Raw genomic sequence first — 15260 nt, forward strand, 5'->3', positions numbered from 1 at the left:
GTGAAAAACATCCACTTTCAGTGCCATAGATACCTTGGTTCTGGGCCTCAAACTCTGGGAAACATTGCAATATATTGTTCAAAACACCCAAGTTTGGTGCCACAAAAACAGATGGAAATGCCACTGAGGGTCGCCAGAAAACAACCAGTGTTGGTGGTCTCAAACAGTGGATTGCAATGGTGTGCGGTTTAGCAGGCATCTTGCTTCTGTGACATACTGTAAACATTCCCTCCACCTTCGTAAGACAGAGTGAGTACATGTACTACGTCACTTTAGAAACATGGATATGATACCTATAAAATGTGCAAATGCAACATCTTCGTGATTTGCAGATACATTTAATGCGAAAAATTTCCTCTGACAACTGGGCTGTAAAATCAGACCAGGGCTCCTCTTAAAAGGCTGCATAATATTATAGTGTCATTATTCATTTCAAACATATACAAACGTCTCACATTACCCTGAAACCTTTCATTCTTCTTTGAACTTGCTACAGCAGCATCATGCAGGATCCTATCATCATATTATCCATTAAATCTCTCCACACAGCCTCAACGTGACACCTGAACTTTTGAACTGTATCATGTTGTCATGCTTTGCTTTATCTAAATGCCTTGCTTGTAGTTGCTTCATAAAATGTTTTTCCCACTGTCTGTACCTCTCCTGACGACACCTCCCAAAGGTAGATCTGAATTAGATCAGAGCAGATAGTCTTAAAAAAGAGACTTAAAACTGTATGAAATGACAGATCACCCAGTAGGCATCAGCCTGCGCCATGCTGTTGCATTAGTGACTGACACACAATTAACTACTGTCACTGCTTAAGACTATGGTCATGTGTCCCACATACTAAAGCCCAAAATGTCAAGCATCCTCCAGCCTTCTAGGTGTCATTACATTTAACTTCTGACCTCCAACTGCAGTGTCTGATGGTGGTGTATCTGGTGGAGATGATCCACTGACGGCTACTATATGTACCCTAAGGTGACTTTTTGAGTATAGTGGGAAGACCCCAGAACAGACCAAAGGGAATATATCAGCGCATCAGCCTAGAAATTCATGAACGAGCCCTCGAGGAGTCGGAGAAAGCTGGTTTAGAAAAGGATGTCTGCACTGCTGCGCTGCTTACCCTCCTGCACTGTGACCCTGACTTGCAAGAAAATGGATAAATGGAAAACGGGCATGCTGAGACCTGAGGTAAAGGTGAGCTGGTATGTGGGAAAACTCTGCAAACAGAATATAGTGGAGGAGGATTCTTCACTTTAAACAAATTGAAATCTAATTTGAATGTTAATGGAGCATTTTAACATCAGGTGAAAGATGCAAGATAATGCCATTCAAATGTTTTTGTAGGAAAGAAGTGGTTCGGTCTTTGGGGAGATACTTGCATACCTACTTACTTTTTTGAGGTAATTCATACCACTCTTGTGTGTGTGTGTGTGTGTGTGTGTGTGTGTGTGTGTGTGTGTGTGGAACAAATATAAAGCTGAAGCCAACAGCTCGATAGCTCAGCTTGGCATAAAGACCATAAACAGCCCACTTGGCTCTGTCTGTCTCCTTTGTTTTATCCTTGGAAAACCCAAAATGTATAAGTGACACATTACATGTTACCTTTGGACAGAGCTATTCCTTGCTGTTTCCTCATGTTTCCAGCCTTCGTGCTGCTTTGCTGGCTCCGTCTTCATATTTACTGTAAAGACCTGAGAGTGGTATTTATCTTCTTATCTAATGCTCTCAAGAAGGGAATAGCTGTATTTAAAAAAAAAAAAGACAAACTATTTCTTCAAAGAAATATTTCATACACAAAATGACCATTAGTTTATCAGTTACTTACTGCGTGTTACCTTGAATTTGTGGAAATGTTGAAAATGTTATTTTTCTTACAGGCCTCCTCAGTAAATGGAGAAACCGAAAAAGCAAACATCCTTGATGAATGGAAATTATCAGGGTCCGCATTTGGCAATAGCAAAACTACATCAAAACATATGTTCACAAACTCCCACACAACTGTTGAGTAAAATCCAAGTCTCATTAACTCAGATGTATGCTCAGTACTTCCCAAACATTAAGGTATTAATCGAGATGCGACTAAGGTCTGTGCATAATGTGTTATTTCTTAAAAATTGTGTTAATCGCTGGCCAGCATTCCTGTCTTTAAGAGGCTGTACTGGGAGTTTTAAAGCTACCAATCAAGTCATGCTAGTTTCTCAGGAAGGGGGTTAAACAATGCTCAAAAGTTGGACTAAATTTTGGCAATAGAAAAACAGCATGACCATTTCACAGGGGTCTCTGGCCTCAAGTTATGTAAATGAAAATGGGTTCTGTGGGTACCTGTGAGTCTGCCCTTTAAAGACATGCCCATGGTTGTTTTAAGTCATTTGATTCAGACAGTCTACTGTAATTCCTCCATCTTGTCTATGGACTTCAAAACTGTTCTGAAATGCAAAATAATTGAATTGAAACCAAGATCAAAAAATGCAAGTAATCATGATTAACTTTTTAAATTCTGCAATTAATCATGATTTAAGAAATTAGTTGTTTGACAGCCCTAGTAAAAATAATTGACAAACTGTTTATGCAAAAGTGTTTTATATTTTAACGGTTTAACGGCAATGCTTTTGTTTGGGAAGTACTGAGCATACCGCTGGGTAAATGAGATTATTATATTATTATTACACTGCTCAAGTTGTGTGAGAGTTTTTTAACAGATGTTTTGGTATAGCTTTATTGGTGCGAAATGTGGAAGCTGATTACTTAAATTCATGAAAAATGTTTGTCCTTTTTTGGGTTTTTCAATTCTTTGGAGGCATGCGAGAAAAACAACGTTTTCTTCACACACTCAAGGTAACAGTGGAGGAGTAACTGATGTACAAATGTTTTTTGCAGGGGAGGTATGCCTTTAATATTCATAAATGGGCAACTAGCAAAAAATCATAAATCACTGAGATGAAGACTTTCTCTACTCCTGCAAAGAGTGTCTCCATCAAACCAACAAATCACAAATGTAATAACCTCAATAGCTTTACATGATTTTGACTAGCATCAATGTCAGACTGTATGATGCTAAGACATCAGAGGTTTGCAGCACTAATCGGCAGTGGAAGCATTGCTGTACTCTGTAAGTACCCTGATTTCCCATGAATACATCTGTAAGAGTATTAATTAGAGTCAGAAAATGAAATTTTACACTTGAACTGCTACTCAAAAGGGTGCTGCATGCACATGCACCAGGGACTGAAACTTCTTTTGGTGTTAAACTACAGCAGCGTGGCCTTTATGTCTGTATTCCATGCTGTGACTTCACCTCTGAGATCCATGAAGTCTTGCTCTGCAGCCACAAAATTTTTATATCAGCCCGCAATCTCAGTGGTGAAACATTGTGCCAAAAGCTCCATTTCATGTATTACAGGCAGCCCTTCAGGGAATACTCCTGTGTGATTAATTTCCATTTCAAAGCTAAAAGCTCATGGAATGATGTCAGGGAGAGGGTTTGAAGTGGAGCACATTCAAAATGGGAACAAAAAATAAAATAAATAAAAACACACAGGGAGGCAGCATCACGCAGTGGCACACAACAAAAATATGCGCTTTAAAAAACTTGCTTGTGCACGTACTGTGGGCACTCACTGTGTACACACTTCTGCACACACATAAACACACACACACACACACACACACGATTTCAAAGTAGCTCTGGGTCATAATTTTGATCTCTTGGCTCGTTACCTCATTTGACTATCATATGAAAGCAGGGTGTCTCACTGCACTGACGCACGTCTCAGTATTCTTCCTTCTCATCTTTATAAAACCACCTACCCAATGCCGCCACCTGCCGCCCCCCCCACCCCCCCCCCCCCCCCCCCAAGTATTGTAGGCTCTAATTGGCCTGGTGTCCTTCACAACAGAGAGCGGTGCTGAGAGCTGGACAGAGTGTGCTAGAAGGCTAATAGAGACATCTCGAAATGCCAGGTCACCGACAGGGCCGCTAACTCTCCTCCCAGCCTTGTCATGCTGCTTACAGTTAACCTTTTCATTAGACGGTATTTGTCGACAACAGGGATTTTCTAGTCATACGTCGGGTCCGTCAAAGGAGTACAGTAGGGCAGGACATGAAAGGGTGTGTAAATGTGAGTATTTTAAGTACTGACACGCCAGCAAAGATGTCCATCTTGACAAATAATTAGCTTGATGATTATCTAAACAGGGAATTAGTTATTCCTCAAAACTACTATCCTACTACTCCTACTACTACTAATGAGTTAGAATTTTAAAGTAATGAATTACTTATCTCACAAATAGCAACGCAATATCTCAACATAACAAGTTAGCCTCTTAAAATAAGGACTCATCTCAAAATAATTACATACTTATCGCAAAACAATGACTTAATTATCTTAATACAATAATGTAACATCCCAAAATGACTGACTTATCTGAGGTTAATAATTTAATTATCTAAAAAATTATGACATAATATCTCATAATAATGATTTAATCATCTCAAAATAACAACACAGTATCTCAAAAAATGACTAACCCACCTCATAATAATGACTTAGCATAGTTTCTCAACATTTGGAGATATTAAGTCAATATTATGACACTAACAATGTTGGTATGATGCAGATGTTAAAGTAATATTTTCATGAAATCAAACAGTGTTTTCATACTATTTATGGCTGGTATTTCTTACAGAAATAGCCATTCAATATTTGCATTCTATTTACCATCTATCTATACAGCAATTTTCCAATGAGATAACCATGTATTAATGCTGTCCAACATTACTGTTTGTAATTCTGTGCCACTAATATTAGCCTCACTGTTCATGCTCACTCTCCTGCTGTGATGTCAGAAAGGTTTTAAGAAATCAACAATGCAGGTATATTTCCTATTAAACACATTTGTTGCATAATGTCTATCTACCTGTCTATTACCAACATCTTTTTTAAAATAATTGGTTCACTCAGATGACAAAATAATATATTTTCTATCACGTGGTTCTATTCATACAATTAGCTAAGACTTCCGCCCCAACTGGAATACAATTGAACTGGGTGGAATTTAATTTTGAATGCTTAAAACACTAAAAAAATAACACTGAAAAATTCAACAGCAAAATGTCTTTCCAGAAACAATGTCAAAGTGCTTTAACTGGAACTACTGTACTGTAAGTCCCTCTGAAAACTGTGATGAGTGAAGTTTGTGGAGATCCACAGAAACCAGGATATTTTTCTCACAAAAGATACTGCAGATACCTTTTTTAATGATGTGGGCATCGCACCACAAAAAAAAATTCCATTCACTGTCCTCTCACTCGGGTATAAACAGAGATCTCAGAGATCTTAAAACCTGGACAAATAAAACCAACGCTATTTGTACGGCTTGATATCAGTGAATGGGGAGCAGTTTCTCATAGTTTTGTTTCCTTAGTGTTTACACGTGATGCACTTCCTTTCCTCCACATTATTGTTTGAAATCCCTTGTGATGACAGCAGTGCAAAAACGCATTCTTGAGGATCAATAATTTCCTCTTCACTGCTAAAACTCAATGAAAAATAATACCTTGCTTACATTTTTGGAATTACATCTGGGAGACGGTGACCACGCGGCTGCACAAACACATGGTATTCACTTACTTTATGCTAATTTGAAGAACCACCTTTCCCATTTGGATGTCTGCCAAGATAATGTGTTCTGTTTTTTTGATTCGTTTTTTGATATATTTTTTTAATCCTCTTTTCTTAGAGAAGTCTCTCATCTTTGCTGTGCTCCAACTTCATCTGACAATCTGATCGTAATCAACCTGTCTGTGTGAATAAAAGTGAAATATAATGGATAATAAACAGTGCTTCCTACCTGTATTTTTCAATCAAAGCGTTATCTACAGCTGACAGGAGTATCTCCGTTGTCTCACATGTGTATTAGCAGACTGCGAGGTACTCGATTGAAGATGAGGATTGATTATCCCCCTAAGGTGGGGGTCATCTAAGATGAACGCTCCAGCTTTGATTGACCTTCACTGCCTGAAGATCAGCTCATCAGCTAGAAAAGAAATGTGGCTGAGGTGCACTGTTCTGCCTTTCTCAGTCATATGTCAATGTTTTCGAGCTAAAACAACACTTTTTCCACTTTTTCCTAAATGACCTGACAGTAGAGCTCCGACACTATCAGAAAACATCAACTTTCCAAATGCTGCATGCAAAGTTGTAATAACCCGGAGCTGTTTTCTGTGCAGTCTGGCTGCTCTTGTTCAACCTTTCTTGACTTTTTTCTCCACACCAAGCACTGCTGTTTTACCAACACATAGAAAAAAGTAGTTGTTTCCTGAAATGAAGCTGGCCTATATGTGAAGACACAATGTATGAGTATTTGTTTCCTAAAAAAAAAGTTATATACAAAGACTTAATGTATAAATAGTTGATTCCTGTAGTAAAGCTAAATGTGAAGAATCACGTGTTAGTAGTTGTTTCCAGAAATGAAGCTATATATGAAGACTTAATGTATGAGAAGTATATATAAAGACGTAATGTATGAGTAATTGTTTCCAGTAATGACTTGTGTTGTTTTGTTTAAAATGTAATTATCCTTGTTGGTGACTAAACCTAAAGCAGGAACCTAAAGCAAAGAGAGGATCTCTTAAAAAACATAAAAGTATCTTCAGTATCAGCCAATTAGACGGCAATTTTGGATGGTCAGCCAGCTTCAGGCCGTATGTGTGCCTGGCCATCAGATTTTCACCTGACTTTGGAGTAAACAGTTCTCTGTTTCCAGAGATGAGTATGAACCAAAATATGGAGGTCACCCAAATGGAAAAGGAGGCCAACACAGACATTCAGTTGGAGTTTCCATCTGCTGCGCTGCCCTGCTATTACTGCCTCCACTTATATTTCAGTGCAAAGTAATCGCTGATCACTGATGGAGCAACGCCTCAACTATGCATATATATTGTATGCAATAAAGAATGCATAGCTGCCTGCATTATTAAAGAGCCACATAAAATATTCATGAATATCATTTAAATGATAGCTTGGTAGTGAAAAGTTCCTTTTATTGTACCGTGTGTTGATGTGTGGTCACATAGATGTGGTAAGTTGGTTTAAATACTGTAGGTGTTTACCAGCTCAGCCTCAGGGCCCTTTGCTGCTTTTGAAGAGATTAACTGTACCTCATAAATTTGTTATATGTTGCTCAAGCTCTGTTGCAATATTAACAGGGTTAGAATATATGCTCATGCAGGGGATCTAATGAATTAAGTTGGGTTTCTCTTATTTTGTTAACTTTTTTTTCTTTGAAATTTACCAAATCTGGACACTGAGTATGCAACTTTATGTCTCAAAATCAGCTAAAGGGTGATGTTGAAAGTCTTACTTGATGTCACTCTCCTGAACCCGCTCCTCGTCCAGATCCTCAATGAACTTCTCCCCCTTCATCCAGTAGATAAGTGGACTGACGTCACCGCTGTATCCAAAGAACGCTCTGCACGTCAGGTTGACAGGACTTCCTGTTGGAGACAAAAGATGGATATGACGTGACCCCTTCATAAACCTGCATATCTGGTAATGTACAGTATAGTCTGTAGTAGTATAGTAGCGGCAGCAGAATAGTAGTATATTCTGCACTATGTTCCAACTCTACATTTTCTTTTAAAATGATTCAAAATCATTTCCAGCTACTGAACAAACATAAAAAGCCATTTTTTAATCGCTAGAAAATTATTCTAAGGGGCAACACACACCAGCAATGTATGATGCACCACCAAATGAGCTGTGGTTCTTGAACCAGTTACGTTCAGGATTTTTGGAACCTCTCTAGCAAAACAGCCTTCATTTACTCCAGTTTTGCCTGGAAACAATGAAATTAAGCATGTGTCATCAACGGAGGGCATTGCACAGTGCATAACAGAAGAAAACTATAGAAAAGAAATGCAAGTTACATGTTAAAATGACAAATTAACGTTTGTTCTTTTACAACATATATTTGTTTTTACGAGGGCTGTCAACGTTAACGCATTAATTGCAATATATTAAGGTTGGTAATTAATGCTTCCATTTCTTTTAAATCACACTAATCAGTGGCTGACATGCCTGTCTTCAAGAGGCCGTGCCGGACTGAGTTTTAAAGTTATAGTGGTGATACTGGTTTCATTTAATACCTTCCCCAAAAACATGCGTGAACCAACTCATGAGGCCATTTTTTTCCAACCCTCAGAATATGACACATCCACTGATGTCGTACTTCACTCAGCTCTATGTTGGTGGAAAAGGGGTTAATTTGAAACACTATTGTTGTATATCCCCACATCAATGCAAGTTGACACTCTCAATCACACCGAAAAAAAAAATCTGGTCATATCTAAGATTATATCGATCCATACCTGCACCAAACACAGAGGCTTACATGATTCCTGTTATTAAACCCCTTCTACTAAATTTGACCCTTAACAGCCTCCTTGAATCCATCAATGCCAAAAGCATCTCTGGCTCTCCAGAGGTGCCATCTTAAACCATCCCAGGCCCTTTTTTAAATTCCCTGACGGCCTCTTAGATTTTAAAACACTCTCTTGAACCCTCTTTCACGGCAGCTTGGCAGCGCTGCTGTACATTTGTGAAAGCTCTTATATTCTTCAGCAGCCCCCTTCTCTGTCGGACCCTACATTTCAACTTCAACGCTGTACTCTGCAGGAAGTACTTTGGAAAACGTTGAACACAGAAGTACAGTGCAGCTCTAACAGACAGCAATTTGCTCTGTTAATGAATTTATGTAGCCCATGTCAAACTTACAATTCGTACTAATTTCCTTTCTGCACACACTAAGCAGTTCATGTTGCACATTATCATCTCAATTATACTTGTGTGAAGATGAGGGGATGCTGTTTGCCCATGTGGGTGCATTAAACAAGACTGAGATTAAGCCAACCTTCACTCCACCAACTAAACAGAAGCTAGTGGGATCATGTAGATTTTAGTGTAGAATAAGAGAAAAAAAGTGTGTGTGCAATGCTGCAGTGCCATGGCTTGATTGCGCCCTGATATGATCTCAGCAATTCCATTAAAAAAAAAAGTTGCTCAAGAGCTGCAACTGCAAAATGAAAGTTGGGTGTTAAAGCTCTCCTAGTTATGATGATTATTAAAAAACTATGACCAACATTTGAGGATAAGCAAGTTTCAAGAAGTGCAGAGGTGTACACCTGCAAACTGTCAGACAAGGACAAATAAGTTTGGATACCACAGTAAAATAGAAAGATCATAACTCTTGCCTGTAAATGATGTCTAAAAGAAGTGAAGAGAAATTTTAAAGTGCAAGGAGTAGTGAGACTGAACCCAAAAAATAAAACCTCTTCCACTCTGCTAGGACACCATCGTCCTCTGCAAACACGAATGTATTTTAGAGGCTGTACAGGCTTTTAAAGCTAGAGTGAAGACCTTATATTTATTATATTAGGAATCCCTTGGTACCAACCATATCATACTAGTCATCATGCAGGCCTCTCACCTCAAAAAATATTTGTATCCTTTACAGACATGCACACTTTATGCTATTAGCATGTAGTTTTGGGCAAAAACTATGTTGTTTTTTTTTCAGGTACTAATAGAAATGTGTTCTATTTGCTTTTTTACTTTGACTATTTCTGCATAGTGGGGTCAGTAAACAGTCTTGCAATTGCATACATTGGACATGACTAGAACACTGTTGATTGAATGATTCTTTTTGTATTCATGCGTGATGATGTTAGCCCCTGTAGTAGCCATTTCATTGTAGCAAGACCATTTTTGACCCACATCACTGAATACATCACTGTATTAAATTACCTATTGTTTCCTATAGGATAATCATAGCCTCATAAAACTTTACAAACTTAAACTAGAGTCCTCAGGCATTCAGGAGATGTCTGGCTTTCAAAAGTATGTTGACAATATGGGGTTTATCAGCAGGTTTCAGGACAGAAGAGCTCACAATCTAATTGCAGATAAATGTAATTCTCTCAGAAATGTCCAAAATAATGTAAGATACTATTAGTTTTAGCTTATAAAAAAGTTAGTGTCAGACTTGCCTTAATATGTTAAGCTTACTGAATATAAGAAGACAAATGGTAATTTTGTTACAATTCAATTTATAAAACTGATTCAAATTTAAAATTCAATTTTAAAAATTTAAGGCAGCCCAGTCACTAACTTTTTCAGGTTTATTTTTTACAGTGTGATAGAAAGGGCAGGAGTATAGGAGGTTAAATTTGTAGCCTGTTAAAAAATAAAACAATGTGCTAAAAGAAGCTAAAACTCGGTTATTCCTCATGACAAGCGATCAGGGATTTGATCCAAAATTAGTGCAGCTTTAAAGTCTAATTAAATCTCTGTAACCAAAGTACTTCCACAAACTACATGCTCAAGTATTGAAAAGAGCAGCTTAAATGTCGTACAATGTTGACTCTTGGGAAGTTTGAAATGTATGATAGTAATCGCTGATGTGTGGCAGTAAAAAAAAAAACCAAACAATTCCAGTCAAACAATTCCAGGAGCTAAAGTCGAAGAGAAAGAGAAAAAGTCAGCTATCAAGACATTTGAGGTCATATTTCTGTACAATCAGGCAGTGTGATGTACAGATAGGCTTCCTGGGATGATGAAGACCATGAGAACAGAGAGGTAAGAAAGTGCACAGAGAGCACATATCAACAGACGAACCCCCTGCCTTCACATCAGCGGGAGTTCTTCTCTCTGCTCGGCTCATTCTGAACACACGGCCTCTCTGACTGGAGACAGATAAACCCCTTTTAAACCCGCTTTCTGTCTCTGCCTTGGATTAGAGACCTCTCATTCTTCTCTTGCACTTATCACATGCGCGCCACAGCCGACAGCACATCCATGAGTGTGTGGCCGTGTGCTGCGATGGGCTCACCGGGGGGAAAGAAAAAGATCCACATCATCAAAGTCTAGAAATGACTCTGATCCATTAAAAAAAAAGCTGCCAATGATCAAGGAGGCTCCACCAGTTGTGCGTCCAGGAAGGCAAAAAGGTGATTCAGCATCTCTTCATTAGCACTCCTTGCTCATTGGCCCTGTGGCGAGGACTCAGAAGTCTGTGAGATGGGAGATAACTGTGGCGTATAATTGGGTACTTGCTAGTTCAAAGATAATAGGGATTTTATTTTACCAAGGCCTGCTCTAATTTGGCCCTCTAGTGCAGTCTAGCACGCTCAGATGATAGCTAAAGCTTTAACAGGGAAAATCTGGTTTGGAGATTCAAAGAAGGCCCCGAGTTGGAGGACGTTTTTGCATTTTGTCTCACGGCTCCACAAAAATATTGTCCACAGCTGAGAATCGAGGACTCTGTGTGTGTGTGTGTGTGTGTGTGTGTGTGTGTGTGCGTGTCAGAGAGAGAGAAAGAGCGATGGAGGAAATGTGTTTAAGGGATGCTAGGATCTGTCCTGGACCACACACACATGCACACCTTGCTCTACTCCCCTCTTCCACAAGGGGTCTCTGTGGTGCTACAGAGCAGGGGCAGCGGTGTGCAGGAGGAGCACATGAAACACAACAACAACAGAAAAAAAAAACCCAAAACGCACCATTTTGACAGGTGTAGGCAACAGTAAAAGGAAACACAGATCCTTTTGTGAGCCACCTTTGATGTCAAGAGGCTTCACCCATTGGATCCGTACAGCATGTTGTGTTGTAGCATTGACAGCTCCACTGCTGTGCTGACAACAGCCGCGGTGTCTCTCTTGGAGACTTATTCCGAGGGGCTCCACATGCATATGGCTGCATGTTATTCTGTTAATGATGGTGCGTTAATTTGTGAGCACCTAAGCCTGCATGGGAGTAGGAGGCGCTCTGTCTTGGGGACATGCACCAACAGCCGTGCAGGGATTTAAGTGCACAGATTCTAGCATTCAAATCCCAACCTCTGGTCTTGGTCAGGGGGGTAGAGTGAGTTTTAATGCGATTGTCTCCTCTCTCTTATCTCCCCGCGCCTCTAGAACATCTTTCTCAGTGGCTGTGGCTGCAGGACGAAGACGTCAGCAAAGATTCCTGTGGCTACGCATACAGACCGGATGCTATGAAGACAACACAGAGGAGCTGAAAAACAGGGAGAGAAGGATCCAGAAAGCTGGCATGTATGCATTCCTGCATCTGTGTGCATATGACATGCACGGGCTGGCATGAGAGAAAGGGCACATGTGCATATCAGTGTGGATGTGAGTGAGAAAATACAGACAGAGGAATCACACACATGGGAGAGCAAACCGTTCTTCATGGAGAATTGCAAGTGAATAGAGCATCGTATCGGCCTTGTGCGCTCAAGATGACATAGATTACAGATCAGCACATCCACATGCAGAGCAAGCACCATCCATGTTGAGGTAATATACCGGTGCTTCCTATTCACATCACAACAATCCAACTCAAGAGTAGGGAACCCCGTAGCTAGCATACTTCAGAGAGGGAAGCTTTTTCAGAGTTTTTTTTGAAAGGGCATTTGCAGTCTTACCAGCAATGAGGACACAAATAGCTTCCTGTTTAATGTTTTTGGTGAGATGGGAAGCAATCTACGAGCTGGCAATTTAAAGACAAATAATGTTCCGCAACAACGGCACACTTGTCAAATTACCAGTGAGCTGCAAGCAAGTTTGAACTCTCTGCAAGTTGGCAGTATTGATATTCATGGAGGCTAGGAGCTGCCTGGAAGATTACGTAAGACACGCGCGCGCACACACACACACACACACACACACACACACACACACACACACAAATCTAAAGACATTTAGGATTTAAAGTTAATTCTTGCAGTTGATAATGACAATCTCAGCACAAAATCCATTTCGTCGCTGCTCCTGAGCTTTCAGTAACATCAAATAAATGCTAATGTCCTCTCACTCAACAGATCTCAACCCAACGGTACACCTTTGGAGGACCATAACCATAATACCAAACGACAGGATATCCTTTCAGCAACATGGAGAGGAGCTGTCCTGGAGAACTCCCTAATGGTACATTTCTGCCCGATCGGACACACATGCTGGGGGATGCGCTGCTCCACTCGGCTGGTCGCTTCCCATTAGTGATGTACTATATTGTGGAATGCACTTGATTGGATAAAAACACTGCTAGCTGGGCAGTTCCTGGTTCTCTGCTTGCGATTTTAAACAAAAACAATGGCAGCCTGTTCGTAAACCTTCTGTTATTCCGTCTAAACTATCCACCAAAATGCATTTCTGAAAACATCTGAGGCAAGAAAAAGGAAATGCCACTGCTGAATCTTGTTTTATTTCAGAGATACGCTGCCTAGTTTTTCTGCTTGGTACACGTTTTGAGAGCCAGCTACATTGTGCTGGACAGAAGCATTTGCATAAAGTTGAATCTGTTCAACCCCATCACCAGAAAAATGTTGAAACTTTACATTTCAGCAATGCTGTGGTCAATGTGTGGTTAGGTTTAGGCAGAAAACCATGGTTACGAAACAAAACATGATTTGTCTTGAAATACATGTTTTTGCGTTAACAATTTCAATGGAAAAATAGCAATCTCTCGGTAAAGAACAATATTTTTTTGTGGCACTTTACAGCGCCCCTGTCCAGAGCCTAAAAAGCCACTAGAAATACAAAGATGAATCACCAATGGTTTTGCTGTTTTTTGGTCTTGAACAGAGGTCTGCAGCTTGGCAGGCATCTCGCCTAGCTGTCACAACAATCCCCCTACTGATGCAAAGTCAACTGAAATATTGCGTTGCCTTAGAAATGCGTATATGACACATATCAAACATGGAAATGTAACATAAAAAAACATACAATGACAACATTTCTTCTTAGTGGGCTGATCAAGTCTGTTTTACACAAATACAGACAGACAAACACACCACACCCAACTTTGCCACAACACTGCCACTATGCACTGCTTCTTCTGCTCTCCACTGGAAATGAATAAGAGGCACTGAGATGCCCTCTGCCACTGGTCTGATGGAAATGCGCCGTAAGGCACTGTATTTTCAGTTTTCATTCAATTTGTTACCCATCTGTGGTCCCATATATTCCCGAATTTATTAAGGTACAATCTTAAATGTTTCTTTAAACATAAAAAGCCCTAGCCTCTTTGCTTTATATAAACAGCCTGTGCTTTTAGAGCACAACCAAGCCCTTTTCACAAAATGTCAGAATGACATTTCTGCAGCTTCTGGCATTGATGGAAAAATTTCCCTTCACCCAGCCGAATGATTTTCCCTCTCCTCTCTAATTAGTCCTTTCTTTAATGCAACAGTCTGGGCTCCACATAAAAGGACTCCAAGATTGCCCTGTAGCTTGTGATCAGCAGGATAGCGAGCGACTGATCTGGACTGAGAAGAAGCCCAGGAATTAAATCAGTAGATGATATGATTGTCTGTAGTGAAAGGGGGGTTTCCCAGATTCAGCCGGGCATCTGGGCAGCATGAAGCCGTTCCTGGAAACATTCTTACAAACTCAGAATTAGTTTTATCATCTGCCTCTGCATGACATCTGGACAGCGAAGGGTTACACGAGTGACGGAGCGCTGTAATTGCGGTGGCTGGGTACCCACTCACAACGGCACAGCCAGATGCAGCGGTTTAATTGTCTCTCTGTTCAGCATTGGCTTTGTTTTGTTTATAACAGACCAAACCTCTCCAGTCACGCATCTAAGGCAGCCATTGACTGTGCTGTGTTCAGTATTCATTTAGCTCACGTATGGTCAGTCTCCTGTTATTCATAGTTGGCACTGCACCTCATTATCGCTAAGTAGGCAAACTGCTGCCGCTGTTTCCCTTAATTAATGCAGGTAAAGCAGATATCAAGAAACTCAACGCTTTTTTTTTTCCTGAATGTCCTAAGCATGTTAACATGTGGCAATCATAATAGGAAATGCTCAATGATGTGTTGTGAAATTACAATTTTCTCTGCTCTGTGTTACTTTTGCTGAGGACAAGCTGTGTGTGGAAATTAAATAAGGTAGAATTGTTGAATATTACAGGGCAGGGGGAAACAAACAGGCTGGGGGTTGGGCGAATAACAAGTCCAATTTGAGCCTTGTTGAACGGAGCATGACATTTGCAAAGATCAACACCTACTCTTTGCACTGATGTTATAATACAATGTCCTTTAGCACAAAAGCAGGGCATATTATTGGGTTGCTTAGAATCTTGCATGGAGTTGAAGTCTCCTAATGAAAAGCTTGTTACATCAATGAAACACTTAAAGGGTACTTCACGGAACAGAAAAATGCTGTGTCAAATGGGAGTGCAATAAGAAA

The 15260-nt window shown here is 40.0% G+C and overlaps 1 protein-coding gene across 1 annotated transcript in view; it reads right to left on the reverse strand.

The window, feature by feature from the left end:
* The window catches only part of LOC121963031 (interleukin-1 receptor accessory protein-like 1), a 262076-nt gene that overhangs the window by 32737 nt on the left and 214079 nt on the right, over positions 1–15260 (reverse strand). The window contains exon 6 of the mRNA XM_042513395.1: positions 7372–7504. Within this exon, the coding sequence (XP_042369329.1) occupies positions 7372–7504 (133 nt within the window). The remainder of the gene's footprint in view (positions 1–7371; positions 7505–15260) is intronic.

The sequence above is a fragment of the Plectropomus leopardus genome, chromosome 24 (genome assembly GCF_008729295.1).
Source record: "Plectropomus leopardus isolate mb chromosome 24, YSFRI_Pleo_2.0, whole genome shotgun sequence".
NCBI lineage: Eukaryota > Metazoa > Chordata > Actinopteri > Perciformes > Serranidae > Plectropomus > Plectropomus leopardus.